Here is a 17,525-nt window from a genome sequence, read left to right on the forward strand (position 1 = left end):
AATATTATTAACATTTTTAAATAATATACTTCTTTTGCTAGCAAAATTAGTTATTAATTTTTAAATTTCAAAATATCTTTATGAAAAATAATTAAATATAAATATATATGTCCTAAGAGAAATAAAAAATTACTTCACACGAATAGGTAAAAATTGAAGACATCCATTTTATTAATAACAAGATCTTAACATAAACAGAGCCACAGAGGACTATAATGTTGATCTCTAAAAATATATTATATATAGAAGAAATATAAAGAATAAAAAAAGAAACAAAAAAGAAGTAGAAAATATGGAAAAACAATTCAAAAGCAAAAACAAAAATGCAAAAAATTGTGAAAATGGATAGTTCCATTAGACACTAAAATTGAGAGAGAAGAAACAATTAGAGCCGCTGCTCTTATTAAATTTGAGTAGCTCATCTCTTCAATATAATTTTAATTGAAGCTGGCCCACAAAAGCCTCTTTATATCTTTCTTTAATAATATGTACACCAAGTCTATCTAGGCAAAGGAAGCTTTCTTTCCCAACACAACTCAATCAAAAACTAAAACAGAAACATAAATGACAGAACTCCCATACACAACTCAACAAAAAAAATCAAATATAAATGGTTGAGATAGAAGAGAGTCACAAAATTGGTTTATTAGTTCCAGGGAGGGGCAATCTAATTTTTAGGAGGGGGGGGGGGGGGGGGGGAAACCGAAATCAACTCATTTTTTCCACTATTTTCGAAAATCCAGGCTGGGTCCGCCCCTGATTATAACTTATAAGTAAAAAATATCTATATAAATTATTTGAGTAGAACTAGGATGCTTTTAAGTTCGTCAATCTTTTTGTGAGCTTAACTCCAAAACCTATCAGATTGAGTTCGAACAGCGAATCGAAACTGTTAATACCAATCTACTTAGGGATGCATTAACATGTCAAATTTATAAATTTTTGAATTAATTTAGCATAAAGTCAAGCAGTAAAAAAATAATAAAAACAAACGCATTAAAAGTAATTAATTAACCTCTATTCTTTGACCATTTGACTATATACAAAATTAAGTCGAAAATTTATAAACTTAACATGTAAATGCATCACCCACGAAATAAATCGGTTTCAAAGGTTTGAATTCATCGTTTGAAGTAATTTCGATAGATTTTGGAGTGATCTTACCAAAGAGCTTGATAAGTTTAAGAACACCCTAGTTCTACTCAAATTATTCTGTCAAATCTCTTCCAGCTTATTGTTCAAAATACACTTTGCTCATCATGTTATTGTTTAAAGATGAAGCCTCAAAAGCAAATAATATTTAGAGATATAGGTGAACACCCACCCCCCCTTACCCACCCACACACACACACACATGATAATCATACTAGAGTGAGCTTATTAAATATCATCACCACCCTACACAAAGCTAAAATAAATTAAAATCTAGTAGAACCAAAGACACGCATTTCACCTTGAACTTGAGTACCTCTTTTCAAGCTCAAACCATGACTCCATACTGATCAACTTATTGAACTCCTCAAAAGTTGCAAGAGAACCCAACAAATCCCTTGTTGTGCCCTCCTCTTTCAACACATTCAAAACATCAACCAATGCACGTGTAGAGGCATAAAGGGTTGTAAGGGGGTACAGCACTATATGAAATCCCATTTCCTCGAGCTCTTTTGGGGTATGAAGAGGTGTAACTGCACCTTCAACCATGTTGCAAACACGGTAACCCTTTGTGCGGCGACCGATTTCACGAAGCTCATCGTCATCTCTTGCTGGTGCCTCCACAAAGCACTCATCTGCACCTGCCTGTCAAAAGAAAGGAAAGTGCGATAAGAATGCTTGGGACAGAATTTTTTTTCATGAACAAGTCATTTTATACAGAGAAATTTCAGCAAAGAAGAACCAGAGCCTGAGCCTGATGAAGACAGCGAATTTTAGTGAAATGTAGGTTTTTGCATATTTGAGAAGAAGACTCTAAATTTTCATCAATTTTCCAAATTCCAAATGAAGAAAGTCCCATGTTATATATTGAGTAACTAAAAAACCAAGTCCGTGTTATAACTTTAGGAATTAGGACTTTACCACTTTTACTTCATGACTGCAAAATTCTGTTAATTATGGCAATCATTGATGCTTTCATAACTAGATTTTTGGAGATAAACTATAACAAATCAGTTGATTATGGATCAACTCATGGTGGTACATCTTCCATTTTTTCAACAAAATAGGTTTGCTTTTGTAAATATAAAATGAGAGAGTGCACTCAGTAATTTTCCAAGAAGAATGTGTTCCGATGCAACTTCAAAAACTTGGTACCTCCATGTAGAGGTTGGCACGTGCAATTGCATCTGACAAGCCGACGACTCTAGCTGAGGTGGCACCTGCATCAGTGCGTGCGACCAGGAAAAAGTCACGATCTCCTATTACATCTCTTGCTGAAGCTATTTTAGCTGCATGCTCTTCAGCTGGTATCACCTAACAAAAGAGTAGCAGGTAAGGGACTCCATAAATATTTTAATCTCCATTCCAGTATACAGATTTTACTACTAATTTAAATTTCAAAATGTGAAATAAGAACTGAATTGGGAGATTGTACAGTCACAAGCTAGATTCATGATTGGAAGAGGTATCTTTCAGACTTGTACACGTATTTATCAATCCATTTATTGTAGTGTACCAGTACTGGTGCGGTGGTGCCATTACCTTTATAATTTATCTGTTCATTTTATTTTACCTGTCGATGCTTGAAAGATACTTGCCAACAAATTGAGTTATTACAATGGACTTATCAGCCAGAGCTAGATACATATATTACTAATGACATTTAGAAAGAAAAAAAAAAACCTATTTCTTTGTTTATTTTTTGTGAAGGTTTGTTGGCGGATAACCAAATCGGAAAGAAATTTCAATGACAAAAAATAAAATAAAATTTCGGGAGGATTTTTGTTACCTGTTTACCACCCATATGTCCTTGCATTTCCAGAAGAAGAAAAAAAAACAGAAAAGCAGGTCAGAACTCTCCATAGAAGACGCATTTACATAGTTGGAATTTGGATCATTCTTTGTGGATCAGCCGAACGAAAGAAGGAAGCCATAGAAGACGCATCACTTTGATCCATAGCTGCTCTTCCTGGGGATTCAGTTAGTAACGAATAGTCAGCTTTTTCCGGCACCAGATCCCTTCTTCCTATGTAATGAAAAAGCCGAAAACTCTCCTTCCCCAGCATCGATTCTCTATTTCTTTGTCGACAAGAACCCCATACCCACTCTCCTGTCCACGACCCATAGAGAGAGAGGAGCGAGCCTCGTCCGCGAGCAAGCACTAAAGCTAAGAAATGTTCTAGCACACAGGAGGGTAATCTTGCTTCAACCTAGTTCCTGACTGGAGGTACTCTGCCCCTTTTCAAAGACCATTGCCTGAGACGATGACTCTTATTTTTCCAAATGATGTTTTCGTTTCTAAGCAAAGCAAGGAAAATAGAATTCTCAAGTACTAAAGTGAAAAAAGTACTCAAGTAACTTGTGTTTTAAATAGATTTCCGGAATAGAGAGCAAAGATCTTTTTTGGAAATAGAAGAACTGGGAAGAGAAATGCTTTTATATAATAATCAGAATGACTGAAAAAAGTATAGAATAATAGATAGGCTTTCTCACGGATGATGGTCAACGTTTACATCCTTCATAGAAGAAACTGATCCGCTATAATCTACCAAAAATATTATATTCCGTTCAATTTGAATAGAGAAAGTCTAACTTCACTTTATTGCTATCTCATGCTCGTATGCCAAGGGGAATGCCGGTTCTATAGTACCTATCTTTACTGGTGCATTTTTATGCTATTACATCGTCCTAATTTCTTTAGCATCACTACTACTAAAGGGGTAAGCTTCAAAGAAAGGCAATCCACCCTACTTCGAAGCGGGAAGTTCGCTACTATAAACACAGGTATCTTTTTTCCTATAAACACTGGCACTTTTTAATGGAGCTACTGAGTATGGAGAGAGTCGATCAGCGTGTCTGCCGAGCGTACGAGAGCGAGACCACGCTTTCTTCCTTTTTTCAAGCAAAAAGCTTTTTCGGGAATGGAGATCGTCGGATAGAGAGTGAGAGTAGCCGATAGCTTCAGAGAAAGGAAGCGCAAAACCTAGCGGCCACTATGGTTAGTTCTTTGCCTTCCCAACCGTAGTTCATCTATCGGCTGAAAGCCTGGCGGAAAAGAGTTATCTCTGATCGATAGTGAAATGCTAACGGATACTAGCCTAACTAATTATAAAATTCTTAGGCCCAACATATATGACCCCACCGAGAGTCCATCACACTATTCATACACGTTTATTCTAGAGCTAGATTGGATATATTTACAATTTTTATGATATTTTAATATGAGTTTATAACCATATTTTCAATTTAAGTGTAAAAAATCTTTTTAAATTAAGGAAATTTATTTCCTCTAACGTCTAATATATAAATATTATATGATGTTCTTTAAACTCATATGCGATTCGTGTTTTTTTCAATTCATTTCGAATAAAATGTTTTTTAAACTTACTAACAATTCATTCTTTTTCACTTGATATTTATAGTAGTTAAGCTAGTAATTTAGAAAACAACAAATACATGTAAGAAATAAAAAGTGCGTGAAGGATAAAAATAAATGAGTGATTTTTAAATTCTCATCCTAGAGAATAAGTGGCTTACCTTAGAGTTGAGGTAGCTCCCGTGCGTGATGAGTAGAAGCCTCTTTCAGTCCATTCCCTAAAAGCATAGGACCAAAGCAGTTGTGAAGCTCAGATACCCAAAGTAAAAGCCCAAGCCGGAGGCTCTCCCATACCCCAGAGCACAAGGCAGTTACGAATAAAAAAAGTTAGCACTTCCATAAACTCAGAAAAAATCATCCTACGGAGTCAAAAAGCAAAGTTAAGCGTATAAGCCTCATTTCCAATCTCAGCTTCCCCTTCACGTTTGAAAGAATCAGACTGCAAACATAAGGAATAAGCTCGCTACATCGCTCGCTGGGTAGACAGCAAAAAACCCGTGTGTGTAGTGGCGCTTTCATTCGTTTCGTTCTTTCTTTTCAATCTCATAATATAAAAAATAGTGTATTTTCATATGTGCATTGACTTCCATCCGATAGTATCTGACTTCTTTCATTAAGCCAGGTTCATTTTCACGAAATTCTTCTTTTTGCTCTTTCCTTTTCTTTGCTTACCTTAGCTACTTAAAGGAATTATGAACCCAGTTCGTCCACTTCAATAGTGTATTCCTCTTTATTTAGAGAAGAAAATAGTGCCGTAAGCTGAAGCCTATAGTCTCCAACGAAGACTGGACTGCAGTATCTTTATCTGGCTCATTCCTTTCAGTGTTTTTTTCTTGGTCTCTTACTGCCGCTGCTAGAACGACTGGGCTCGGAGGTGAAGACAATAATAGCAGAATAAAGGAATAAATAGTATAAAATGTTGTTTAAGTAGTGTTTCAAGTAGTTCTTTTAATTTCATAAAGAAGCAAGGGCGCGTTGCTTGCTGTCCTTTTCTCTAGTATGTATAAAAATCTAAGTCAAGTTAGATGCATTCTTTTCTTTTTTAGAGCGGGTAGATAGGCATTTCTTTCAAGTGAAAAAGGTTGTGGGTTTCAAAAGGCTGTAGCTCAAGTATGCATGGAATAGAACAGAAAGCATAGTTTAGAGAAGGAAAGCCAGTAGAGTATGCCTTGGTTTAAGAGAGGCATCTGGTATAAAAGGCAGAGCAAGGAGGTTTGAACTGGTAAGCTTATAAGCGAGCGTGGGTATTGGCTTTTTGATAGATAGCAAGGAAAAGAAGTATGTTGAAAAGGTCAGTCACCCCGGATATGCATTACTTTGGTAGTAAAGGAATATGCGTGAGAGGACTATTTAAAAGAAAGACCGGTCTATGGTAGTCCTTGGCAAGTGAGTAGGCTCGACGAGGGAGCACTGCACCCAGTGGTCGGGTGAGTGCGCTGTGGTAGTGGGATGAGGGTTGCCACAGCACCTTAAGTGATCATTGTCCAGTCTTTATTATAGTTCTGAATAAAGTAGGTAGGGATTCTTTTTTTATAACTTTCCCCAGAGGGGGCCCCGGGTCAGGATGTTTTTATGTACTTACAACGTTTGGTGCTTTCTTTTTGTAGTGGATCCTGAACTGTTCAATACATGCATATGAATCTACTGAATGCTGTTGGAATAGCCTACCACTCCTCAAAAGCGTGTCACCTTCATTGGGCCTATAGTGAAATCGATACGCATAGTCTTTTTTCATAGTAATATGATTTCGGGCAAGAGTAGAAGTGGCAGCTTCCAGGTCATATTCTGTTGCCAAAATCCATCCTCGCCATATTTCTATATGAGAGGATACTGTAATGCCATAAGCGATGGATGATCATGAGTTATACGTACGTTGAAGCCCCCCTGTTTTGTGCTCGATAATGAAATCCCTTCCTGTTTCTTATCTATCGAAATTGCCAACTACAAGACCAGCAACTTCTGAACACGATGGCTGTTCATATTGAAAGCAATCTCCGCGCCGATTCCCCGCAAATCGTTGTGACATCGGAAGGCAATCATCCTCTGGCACATCAATCTTTAGCCTTCCTAAAAGCTTGAGCAAGCCAATTATTACTGTCTGTCAAGCATATTTGTCAGACTCGCGACGTTCCGCCTATCAATTCTTGCGCGCTGTGATTCGTTTTGAAGAGCAGAGATCCGATCTTCAACTTCATCGAACGAATCATATACATAGTTCTGAGCGTACTTAGGTGGTTGGCCATCCTCTAGTAGTAACGACCCGATTCTATGATAGACTTGCCCTTATATTTTATATACATAAGGACCCCTAGATTGCTCTATCAATTGATCAACCTTTGCACCCATAGAAGAGAAAGCAAAAAGCGAATTATACGCGCGAATACCTTCTCAGAATTTTATACCCTCCGATCCACGGGCATAGGAAGGAGCCAACGCAACAACTCTGGTGGATGCCTAGCAGGCGGCAAGCGTACTCTGCCACCGTGACAACACAATGGGTAGTATGGAATACCACCTTATTGTGTTACACTCGAAGCCTCTCGAAACCAGAAGAGAGCACCACAATATATGCATGCGTATTCCATAGAACCCAAGTCCCAATAAGAAGAGTAAGCCCCGGAACGCATAGAAGGGATGAGAATCTAATATAATGTGAGCACTAAAAACAACATGTGTCCACATAAACACAATCTAATAACTAAAAAGGGAAAACTCACTCCTCCGCCTGCATAAAATAATCGAAGATTTCCGGTGGACAATGACCATCGTGACTGGCGTTTGTCCGTCCTATAAAGAATAACTTCTAGTGGAAGTGAGGCGAGGAGGCAACCAGATGAAGCGGCAGATAAGGACAACACGGACAAGTAAGTAAGATTTCAGCCTTGATAAAGAAAGATGAGTGGGCGAGAAAAAAGGGCAACGTTTGACATGAGTCTAAAAGAACACTAGCGATATTTTAGGCTATAAACGAGACCTCTTTCGTGCGTGGATTGAGCGCTTTCTTTCCCTGATCTACTAGGTACACTTGGTTCGCTATTTCTGGAACGGAGCGGAAGAGTAAAGGAAAAAGGTAATTTGTGTGATTTAAGGAACTCACTTTTATGGAAATTCCACCATTTTTGCTTAACTACATCATACTTGAAGACCCAAAGCTCCTTATCAAGATTAAGTTGACTTACAAAACAACCTAAACCGAAAGAGAAGCAGCCGAAACCAGAGAAGCGGGGGCTAAGGCTAACCCAACCTCGAAGAGAGAGGTTCGAAACGAAAGTACGAACTAAAAGCCGTTAAGTAGATGTAGCAGAGGATGTTGGAGCTGATCCCGATTCTTTTTATGAGTGGAAAGAAGTTCTGGGAAGGGACCGAAATGGTCTTTCTGGGGTGGCAATTTTCTAAGTACCGGAACTGCAGGAAAAGATGGAGCTGCAGTCGCCCTAAAAAGGATCCTCTCGGCTGGATGTGTATTTGGGAACACCGGTTGCTAACTTGTTCCACGAAGCATTGCTAGTAACGAATAACTAGTTGTCCCGATACTTGCTTGCCTGGGCAGACCATATCTGTTCTTTTCAGACCGGGGCTGCTTCTTCGATGATCAATCTAGGGATAGACTTCTTTGATCAGTTGATTGAGTCGTTGGTAATGATTCAAATACTAAATTGGACGGTGAGACTTTTGATAGGGACATGGCATAGGCTGGTATAGAATAGGTAGGTCGGTAGCGGCGTGTAAGTGTCCAATTCAATTAGTTCAAAAGGGGAATTTACATCACGAGCTCTCTCTACACTCTCACCAGCTACACCCAAAGTTGTATCGAACGTAATAAGAAGAAAGCCAATAGCCCTCCACCTGCTACTTAAAATCAAACTAAGAAATAACTAAAAAAAAACCCTGCCTGACATTACTAATATATATATATAAGATGATGAAAAATGTATGTTGGAATATAAAGAACTTACTTTGACTCAGAACTAGAAAAAGCTGATCCTTTGACTTAAGCATTTCTAGACCCAGAACTAAAAAACACACAAAAGAAAGAGAACATAATAAAAGAAAGTAGAGAAAGAAGTAAGTGAATAAAAGTTTTCTTTCTTTAATAGCAAAGCCAGAACATAATATGCGTACAAGTTACTCATATGCCTTCTTCAATCGCTTTAATATGTAAGTCACAGAATTGACAAAAGAAGTCCTTCCGGAGAATAAAGCAGCAGCTATAATATAGAGAATTGGAAGTACTTTCTATAGTAGTTCTTTGCTTGCTGTGTAGAACAGTGCCGTAGAGAAGTTAGTAGTGGAGTTCAAAGGTAAGTATCCTATTTGGTAGGAAGTAGTTTAGTTCTCAAGTTCAGTTTGGAATGCAAAGAAGAACATAAGTTAGTTAGGGCACAGCAGCCGGCTAACGCGCATACCTTGAAAAGCTGTGTCTTTTGTAGTGAGAAAGTCAGTATAGATTTTTTTGAGAAGAATAATAGTAAAGAGAAGATGCAAGCAAGAGACCATGCCCGGGGAAGTTATATGAGTATGAAGAAGGTCTTCCGGGAGCTCAACTTTTGCTTTCTTTACGGGCGCTTGCTTGACTGTGTAGGCGGCTGTAGACTAAGCACTCTGAGCAGCAGGGAAAGAGGAGAAGTACAGGGTTTTGTCAGAATTCATATTCTCTTATCAGCCCATTTAGCCTGATCGCGTAGAGAGAGGAGACTAAGTCATCGGTTGTGCGTGCGCGGATAACAATACTAATTTAGTACGTAAGGCTTAGTAAGAAGAATAGGAAGCTTAGTCCCACCTATGCCTACTAATGAGAAGTACGTACAGAAGAAAATCAAGTCTCAAATTACTTACTATATAAAGTAGGAGAATAAAGTGAATAAAGAGAATAATATGCTTTCAAGAAAGACAGAAGTCTTTCTTACAAGAAAGACAGAAAGAAGTATTTCTTAATTTAATCAAGTAGTTTTCTTTCTAGCTTATGTAGTAAATAGTTCTTTTTTCTTGTGTTTTTTAGTTCTAATAGTTGAAGAAAAGAACTATTTGTTGTGTCAGAAAGCTAATATAGTCCTATCCAAGCTTGTATGGATCAAAGAGGTTGGGATTAGCAGACGTTGCTATTATCTTTGTCAATGGGAAAAAAGCTCTTGAATTCGAAGTCAACTAGTACAAGCACTAAGTCAGAGACCTACCTTGATCCATCATTTGACTTTATTAAAGCAAGTAGGAGCACACCTATTCTATCAAAGATATAGTCTTAGCCGCCCTAGTCTTCCGAGCAAAGCTATACTTTATGGGTGAAAATAGCATGCTGCTTTCTAACCTTACTCAATTTATTTCCACGAGAAAATAGCTTTCTTACTGGTCTTAGGCAGCTTGTCAAAGTGAACCTGGGGAAGACTACATAGCCTCTGAAGTAGGCAGAATAGCTGAAATATTACCTTTGACTACGGGCAGACTCTCCGATTAAGATCTTGATGGATGGGCCCGAAGAGGAAGCAAATAGCCCTGCTCCGCCCAAGAAGCACCATTGCACAAAGAAAAAGAAAATCAGGAATTGACTTAGTAATTAGAAGACATTTACCAACCAATAGTGAAAAAAGCACGAAGCAAGATCCATACATAATAGGAAGTATGAAAATCATAGCATATCAGCATTGAAATTCACCCAAGTCAGTCACACATCAAAATCTCTACCCATCTTTCAACTAGGTGTAAGGCAAGGAACTTAAACTTAGTACATAGTCTAAAATAAGCGGAGAGGCAATTTCAGTTATAGCACTAGGAATCGGCTTAGTCTAAGCTAAAAGAGAGTGTCTTTTCTTTTGTAATATAAGTACCATTATCAAATAAAGGCTTAAAGCTTAGTTTGAGCTTCTTTGCTTCAGTTTATTTATGCTTTTTTGCTCGTTCATTAGACTGATCTTTTCTTTTTCACTTTTGACTTGACTTAGACCTTGATTTGTGGGTGGAAAGCGTTCTCGAGCGGGAGCACTTTAAACAAACAAATTTAGTGAATCAAAACCGAAATAACTTATCTTATAGTCAGCCCTTATAAACTACTTCTTTTGAGACTCCAAATCTTTCTTTGCCTACTTTGAAACTATACCTCAAAGTACTAATATAGTTACGTGGGGGAGCATAAGTTTCAATTATTGTGGATAGCTGATAAAAACATATTTTGAGCAGAACTGAAATAAAAGGCATTTCTCAAGAACAATAGCGTTGGCACTTGGATCTTGAATTTACATGCCGATGCTCAGAAAGCTTTTTCCCATATAAATAAGTTTGAGTTTTCTCTCTGGGCTGGTATTAACATGTGATGAAAGGTGCCTACTACTAGGAGAGGAAGGTATGGCAGATTGGGTCTTCGTCTTATTACTTACTTTTCAAGGTAAACTTAGCCTGCCTGGCTGCATCATTCCTTTTTTAATCACAGTTTGAGGTGGCAGGGTCATGTCTCGAATAGGAGGGCTATTGCTCTATTTGCTCTCCCGCTACACTCGAAAGAGGCTAAACCACTTGCCTAAGTCAACTACTGAAAAAAGTACTTTGCCAAGAAGAAAGCAGAATAAAGTTATTACTCATAGGCTCCAAATCAAGGGCGCTAAGCCTTACGTTACGAGACTAAGCAATCAAACTACTATTTACTTGGGATTGAACGTTTAGGAAAAACTGCTTAGAGCAAAAGAACTTGCTTATATATTCTAACATGCCTTTTCTTGCAACAAGCTCAACAAGGGAAGGGATTGATTCTAGTTGCACAAGACTTTGTCGTAACTAACAAGCTAAGTATAAAGAATTGTGAAACTACGGCACTTTCCTATTTAGTATATGAGAAAGAAAGGTATTGCTTGGATTATGGTAGCGGAAGGAAGGGCGGCCTCTTCCTTTATTCTTTTCTTCTATACTAGTTGATTAATTCTTCTTGTCAATTTATTCAGTGCAACTACGGATTTTCTGCCTGGGTACACCATAAATTGCACTTTCCCTGGCCTTGCTTTCCAGTCATAAAGCTACTCCCTTACCTGTCCTGGAGTACTAATTTTGGAGCTTATAAATTACTGATGAGTGTTTTCTTCTCACTCAGTGCTTAGTGTGATCTTTCTTTGTGGATGCCTGGACCAAGCAAGCCAGTGATCCCCTTTCAGTATTTGTTCATTAAGAAAAGTGTTTGACACGTGCTTTTCAGTCTCTTTGGACCATATCTACCCCACAGAATTTTATTTGCCAATCTTGTAAACCTCATTCTTTTGGAGAATGGTCCCAAGCGCATTTTGGATATCTGCCGTAGCAGCATGTTTTGTTTGCCCATTAAGTATATTTTTTTTCACTAGCTTACCCTCCACTGCTTCGGCTAGTGATTTATTTCCTAATAAACCTTTTTAACTATATTTGACTTCTCAGGTGTCAAGATCTTTGATCACACCAGCGAACGATGTATTAAGAAATTTGTATGTTTTGCTAAATCTGTATTGAATAGGAAGTAGCTCATTATCTGATATGCTGACGAGGAAGCATCCATACTTATATATATTTGAGTATATATAGAATCGTTTTGGTCGGGAATATACAACATATTGCTTATGAACTTCAAAGAGTTTTTAGCACCATTAGCAAGTCTAATCAATTCAGCATTACTGTTTTCACTATTATAGACCTTCTTAAGTTTCTCATATACCCGCTGCTTCTTCTAGAGATTGAAATGAATGGTGATGAAATCCTGTTGAGGCAAGCAAGATTTCATGCATATATTCGACTTCTTTAAAAGATAGTTTTGCAAGCGAATCACCGGCTTCTAAGCAAATCTCGTTCGTGGAAATGCATGATCCCTGTTCTTGAAATACGACCTATGCAGTCAATGAATGCAGGTAAGTAAAACGTGTAGCCATCATATGCGCTTGCCAGTTTTAGAAGAAACTGCTCATAGCGAGCTCTCTTTATTCTTTCATCCATTATATCCACCATTGTGGAGAATTTGAACTTATCCTTATACTCACCTTTTGTCAACATATTTCTTAGTTCATCATATACCAGATGAGGGTTAACACTAGCCAGCCAAGAAAGGTGGCATCAGAAACTCATCTTCAGCTAATGATTCCATATTGTCTATTATAAAGTGGAACATACGCTTGTTTGGGAGTTTCTTGTAACTTAGATATTATTTGACATATTTCATCGAAAATCAAAACGATTGAAGCGAACATAAAGAGGATCATAAAAATGACTAGTCAACAAGCGAAATCGATTCATAAACTCACAAGAAGGTTGACCTAAGTATCCACCACTCAAACTTGAGAAACTAGGAACTCTTGCACCATACATTTCTCTTCTGTCTCGTACCGCCCAATGCATTGGAGGACAGACCATAGGAAGGAGAAGTTTCATAGGCAGCTGAGTCAGATCAAATAGGAACTCCACGTACAGACTCTGAATCCTTGCGTAAGCTCCACCTTGAAACATACGAACTTCACCCTTTTATATCATCTGTTAGTCTGATAACACCTCTTTCTAAAAGAAACTTCACCAAGTGGCTAGCTATTACAAGGTAAGGATTGTAGTCTTTCGTAGCTTTACTCTTTGACACCTGGGGGGGGTCCCCTTCCTGCTTAGCGCCCTTTATCAGCTTTAACCTTCTCCAGCCCTTCATAACCTACTCTTTTATCCCCACTGGAATTTTATCCAAGCCGTGAATCAATTGTATAGTTTTGAAACCAAATGGGATGTCTTAGTTGAGGTAGAAGTTCTTGTAACTGTTGAGTCCTCCATTGCGTTAATTAAATAGTAAAGCAAACATTTGGATACTTATTCCCTATAAAGTAGAGTATAAAAGTCCTTTTTATTTTGAATACCCACTTCCGTATCAGTTTGATCTAACGTTAACATAAAGTCTTTTGCAGACGGCTTATCCTTATGAATCAATACATCGATGAAATATGGGAACTTCTTATATTATAAAGAATGTTCGCATAAAACTTCATGGTTAGATCCTCAATCTTAAGCTATACTTCAATAAGGAGCCTAGAAGTTTGAAAAAAAAGAACAAACGGAAATCATTAGGAAATAGAATTATGCCACCACGACGAATTTGTATCCTCTGAGTTATCTCAGATTTTGAGTTTAGATCAGGATCGTCCGATTTAAATCTGCACAAAAGGTTCCATGCATTACAAGTGTGGGACAGATTGGTCCCAATTCTGATCGGACGGTCCAGAGCTAAACTCAAATGGTGCGTTAATGCAGAAGATGTGAACCCATGACAAGGACTTGATAATTCTTACCACATCTCTTTGGCCACGCTTGATCCTATATTTTCACCAAAAAAAACAAGTATTATTACAAGAAAAATAACCAACAGAATATATGTAGGAGTTATCAGAGGTTTGACTGACAAATTTGTACCTCAAGAAAGCAACCAGCGGCACCAGCCGCAATAAGATCTTGAACTGTTCTTTGCACATTTAAAGCATTCCCACCTCCCGTATCTACATAATATCTTCCAATTAAATCAAACAAGTATTCTTTGAGGTTAGGTTAAGTGCAAGTGTAACTCAGGCAAATGAAGCTATCAATTTGGACTGGTACCATACTACCATTTATCATACAAAGTACTGTGTACCAGTGCATAGTAGAAGTATAATAGAGTGCAGGAAAGAAAAGAACCCGCATCAGCAATAATTGGGATGTGAGGTGCAGCAGCACAAACAAACCTAGCCGTCTCTGCCATCTCTGGTGGCCTGAAACAAATATATGAAATAATCTAGATAAAACCTTCTGAAGTACCATAATATAAATGTGGGAGAATATGCATCCTAGTTTTATCTCAAATGAACCAAGGTGTAATAGAATATTACATCAACTCATTGCAAAAATGGTCAAGCATCTATGGTTAAGATGTAAATATCAACTTCAGTAAATTAATGATCTAAAGTTTTAATCCGAGTAGAACTAGGGTGTTCTTAAGCTCACCAAAGTGTTTGGTGAGCTTGACTTCAAAACTCATCAAATCGGTTTCAAATGACGAATCCGAACCGTTAGAACCCGCCTATTTTACGTGTGATGCATCTACATGTGAAATTTTTAAACTTTCGAATTAGTTTAGTATAAAGTCAATTGGTCAAAATCAGAAGGTTAATAAATTAATTTTAGTGCATTCATTTTTTGAATATTTTTTGACCGCTTGATTTTATACTAAACTAATTCGAAAGTTTAAAAATTTCACATGTAGACGCATCACACGTAAAATAGGCGGGTTCCAACGGTTCGGATTCGTCATTTGAAACCGATTTGACGGGTTTTAGAGTCAAGCTCACCAAACACTTTGGTGAGCTTAAGAACACCCTAGTTCTAGTTTTAATCCTTCACAATTAACCACCAGATACATTTCTTTAATTAGTAAACAAAACAACTAACTTCTTTTAGCTGAATCATTCATACAACCTTGATCATCTTTTTTCTTTTTATTTTATTTCTGAGGAAATTAATCATATATTAATTATATTCTGACAGTGATTGAAAAGGATCAGGCCATCCATTGAACAGATGTGAATATTGAAGTAACTATAGAAACTAGAAAGAATAGAATTTTGGATGACAAGAAGCAAAGCATGAAGCTTTAGAGTTCAGAATTTAGATCGCTCTATTGTAGTCTCCCAATAGAAACACAGAATGAGAAACCAAAACAGAGACAGAGGAAAGGGAAAGAGACTTATATGGCTGCACCTATCCAAATTAAACAATTTTATATGCTTCAACACATTAAAAGTCGTGCAAATAAATTATTAACAATTTTTTTTTTCTAAAACACATTAAAAGTCTACTCATCAGTCGATTATTTCCATCATTTAGGTGGCTAATTAAAAAGTTTGGAAATGCTAGTAATTTTACGAGTATTAAACCCTGTGCTGTTGTTGATCCATTGCAATCACTAATCACGCCAAATATTAACACAGAAAAAGAACGAACTAGCTAGAGAAAGAAAGGGGCATTAGAGAGAGAGAGACGTGAGAAGGCCAAAGTCAGGCTTGGCAAGGAGAGAAGCTGAGAGCGCGTAACCAGAGATAAACCCAGCGCTAAACCCAGTCTTCTGTACGATCGTAGATGAGAGAGCATCGTAGCAGCCTGGCATGAGCACCACGCCTTCATTCTCTATCAGCTTGTGTATCCTCGTGCTCCCCCCGGCGTATGCTACCACCGCCACGGAGGGGCGTTGCCTCACCGGAGAGGCTTTAATCGGAGAGTGAGAGACTGGCCAGGGTTTCAAAGAGAGGGAAATTGAACACATTTTGAGAGGAGGAGGAGAGAGGAAAGGAGGGGGTTAAGCCCGGGAGGAGAAAACAAAAGACGAGGCGGGAGAGAAGGAAGTAGGGGGTTAACTAAATTTTAGAAGAGAAGAAAGCAGGGATTTAGTTAACACTTAACACTTAACACAGTGTCTGACACCTGTTTTCTTTCTTTGAAGGTCTCTGACAGCTGTTTTCAGTTTTATTACTTTGGCATTTGTTTTTACTTTTTGACAGTTTTTTTTTTCCACGAGAAGCCCGTATGCAACTTTTGACGGTTGTTTTTAGTACTCGGCTGTATCTTAATTTCTATTAAATGATAATTGTTTTTTTTATTTTGGAAATTGAAAATGTGTTCATATGATCATATCATCCACGTTAAGGGCACGTTTACGTTTTTTTTTTTTCTATAACATAAAAAATAGAAAATTCAAAGGTAACGTCACTTCTCAAAAATCTCAGAAAAAATGGGGACACGATGCATTCCATTTTATTCATACCACCCCTTTTATTTATGTTATGTTTGAATTTTCTTTCTCTTTTTAATGTTGTAGAAAAAAAAATCGGGGCACATTCGGATGCATTCCATTTTTATGGGATTCGTGGATTGTTTGATTTGTTGGAAAAGATTTTTTTAAAGTTCGTTCGTCGATGTTTATCTTTTGTATGGGTATGGGTTTTATTTTCATTTTGTTTTTTCATTCTTTCAATAAATCACGAGAAAAAAATAATTTGACCCAACTTTGTATTTTTTCCCATGTTATCTCTTCCTTTTTATTAGTTTGATGCTGATAATGTACTATGTATAATTATTAGTTTGATTCATATTATTATAACATAATTAGTGATATTGTAGCATAATTAGTGGCTATTATTTTGTTAATATTATTTATATTTTATAACCTTGAAAAATATTAGGTTTAGTTTATGTATCAAAAAAATTATATTTAAATGTTATTTCTTTTCTAAAAGTGTATATTAGTAATTTATTTTTAATTATCTAAATTATATTCATATATGTGTTTGTACCTGTTTGATATTTGAGATGTCTTTAACATCTAATTTGAATATGTATCCAAAACTATCCATATTTGTATTTATATCCGAAAAATAATAACATATAAGAATACAGTTTAATCACTATAATTGATTTTGAGTGAGTCTATGGTACTATGCATATTACAGGTTGTTACCGTGCTACGGCTCTATATTTGAGTTTTCAAATCCTAACGGTCGATCCGAACCGTTCATCTTGTTCTCCATATTAATATGTGTTTGGAGACCAAATTTTACATTTTTTTGAAAAATTTTTACTATTCTTTTAGATATTTAGAAAATCACTTGATCTGAAAATTCTGGACCATCCAAAAACAGTGATTTTCAATAAATCTAAAAAAATAGTAAAAAAATTTCAAAAAATGTAAAATTTGGTCTCCAAACACATATTAATATGGAGAACAAGATGAGCGGTTCGGATCGACCGTTAGGATTTGAAAACTCAAATATAAAGCTGTAGCACAGTACCAAATCGTAATATGCATAGTACCATAGACTCGCTCATTGATTTTTGTCATACCTATAATTTAGTTACATAGTAAGCTGTTAAAAAAAAAAAAAAGAGGTACATTTCTTAACCCCTCTAAAAGAAGTCATCTGGATCTTTGCTTTTACTGTAAAGATGCACCATCGCTGCATAATTTACCTCGTCTCTTATCTAATCCCCATCAATTCAC

The 17,525-nt window shown here is 37.0% G+C and overlaps 2 protein-coding genes and 1 pseudogene across 2 annotated transcripts in view; 1 reads left to right on the forward strand and 2 right to left on the reverse strand.

The window, feature by feature from the left end:
• The window catches only part of LOC144557485 (pre-mRNA-splicing factor of RES complex protein), a 68,807-nt gene extending 53,485 nt beyond the window's left edge, over positions 1-15,322 (forward strand). The window contains exon 8 of the mRNA XM_078306061.1: positions 15,170-15,322. Within this exon, the coding sequence (XP_078162187.1) occupies positions 15,170-15,312 (143 nt within the window). The 3' untranslated portion in view covers positions 15,313-15,322. The remainder of the gene's footprint in view (positions 1-15,169) is intronic.
• LOC144557488 (carboxyvinyl-carboxyphosphonate phosphorylmutase, chloroplastic-like) lies at positions 1,356-15,879 on the reverse strand. Its single transcript, XM_078306064.1, has 7 exons — positions 15,514-15,879; positions 14,174-14,247; positions 13,913-13,995; positions 13,792-13,816; positions 2,942-2,961; positions 2,308-2,466; positions 1,356-1,797 (listed from the first exon to the last, which is right to left on the reverse strand). Exons 1-7 carry the CDS (start codon positions 15,792-15,794, stop codon positions 1,450-1,452), a joined length of 990 nt encoding a protein of 329 aa, XP_078162190.1. The 5' UTR covers positions 15,795-15,879; the 3' UTR covers positions 1,356-1,449.
• LOC144556592 (uncharacterized) lies at positions 6,260-9,025 on the reverse strand (annotated as a pseudogene).
• Positions 15,880-17,525: the final 1,646 nt, after the last annotated feature.

This window comes from Carex rostrata, chromosome 7 (genome assembly GCF_964058835.1).
Source record: "Carex rostrata chromosome 7, lpCarRost1.2, whole genome shotgun sequence".
Classification (NCBI taxonomy): Eukaryota; Viridiplantae; Streptophyta; class Magnoliopsida; order Poales; family Cyperaceae; genus Carex; species Carex rostrata.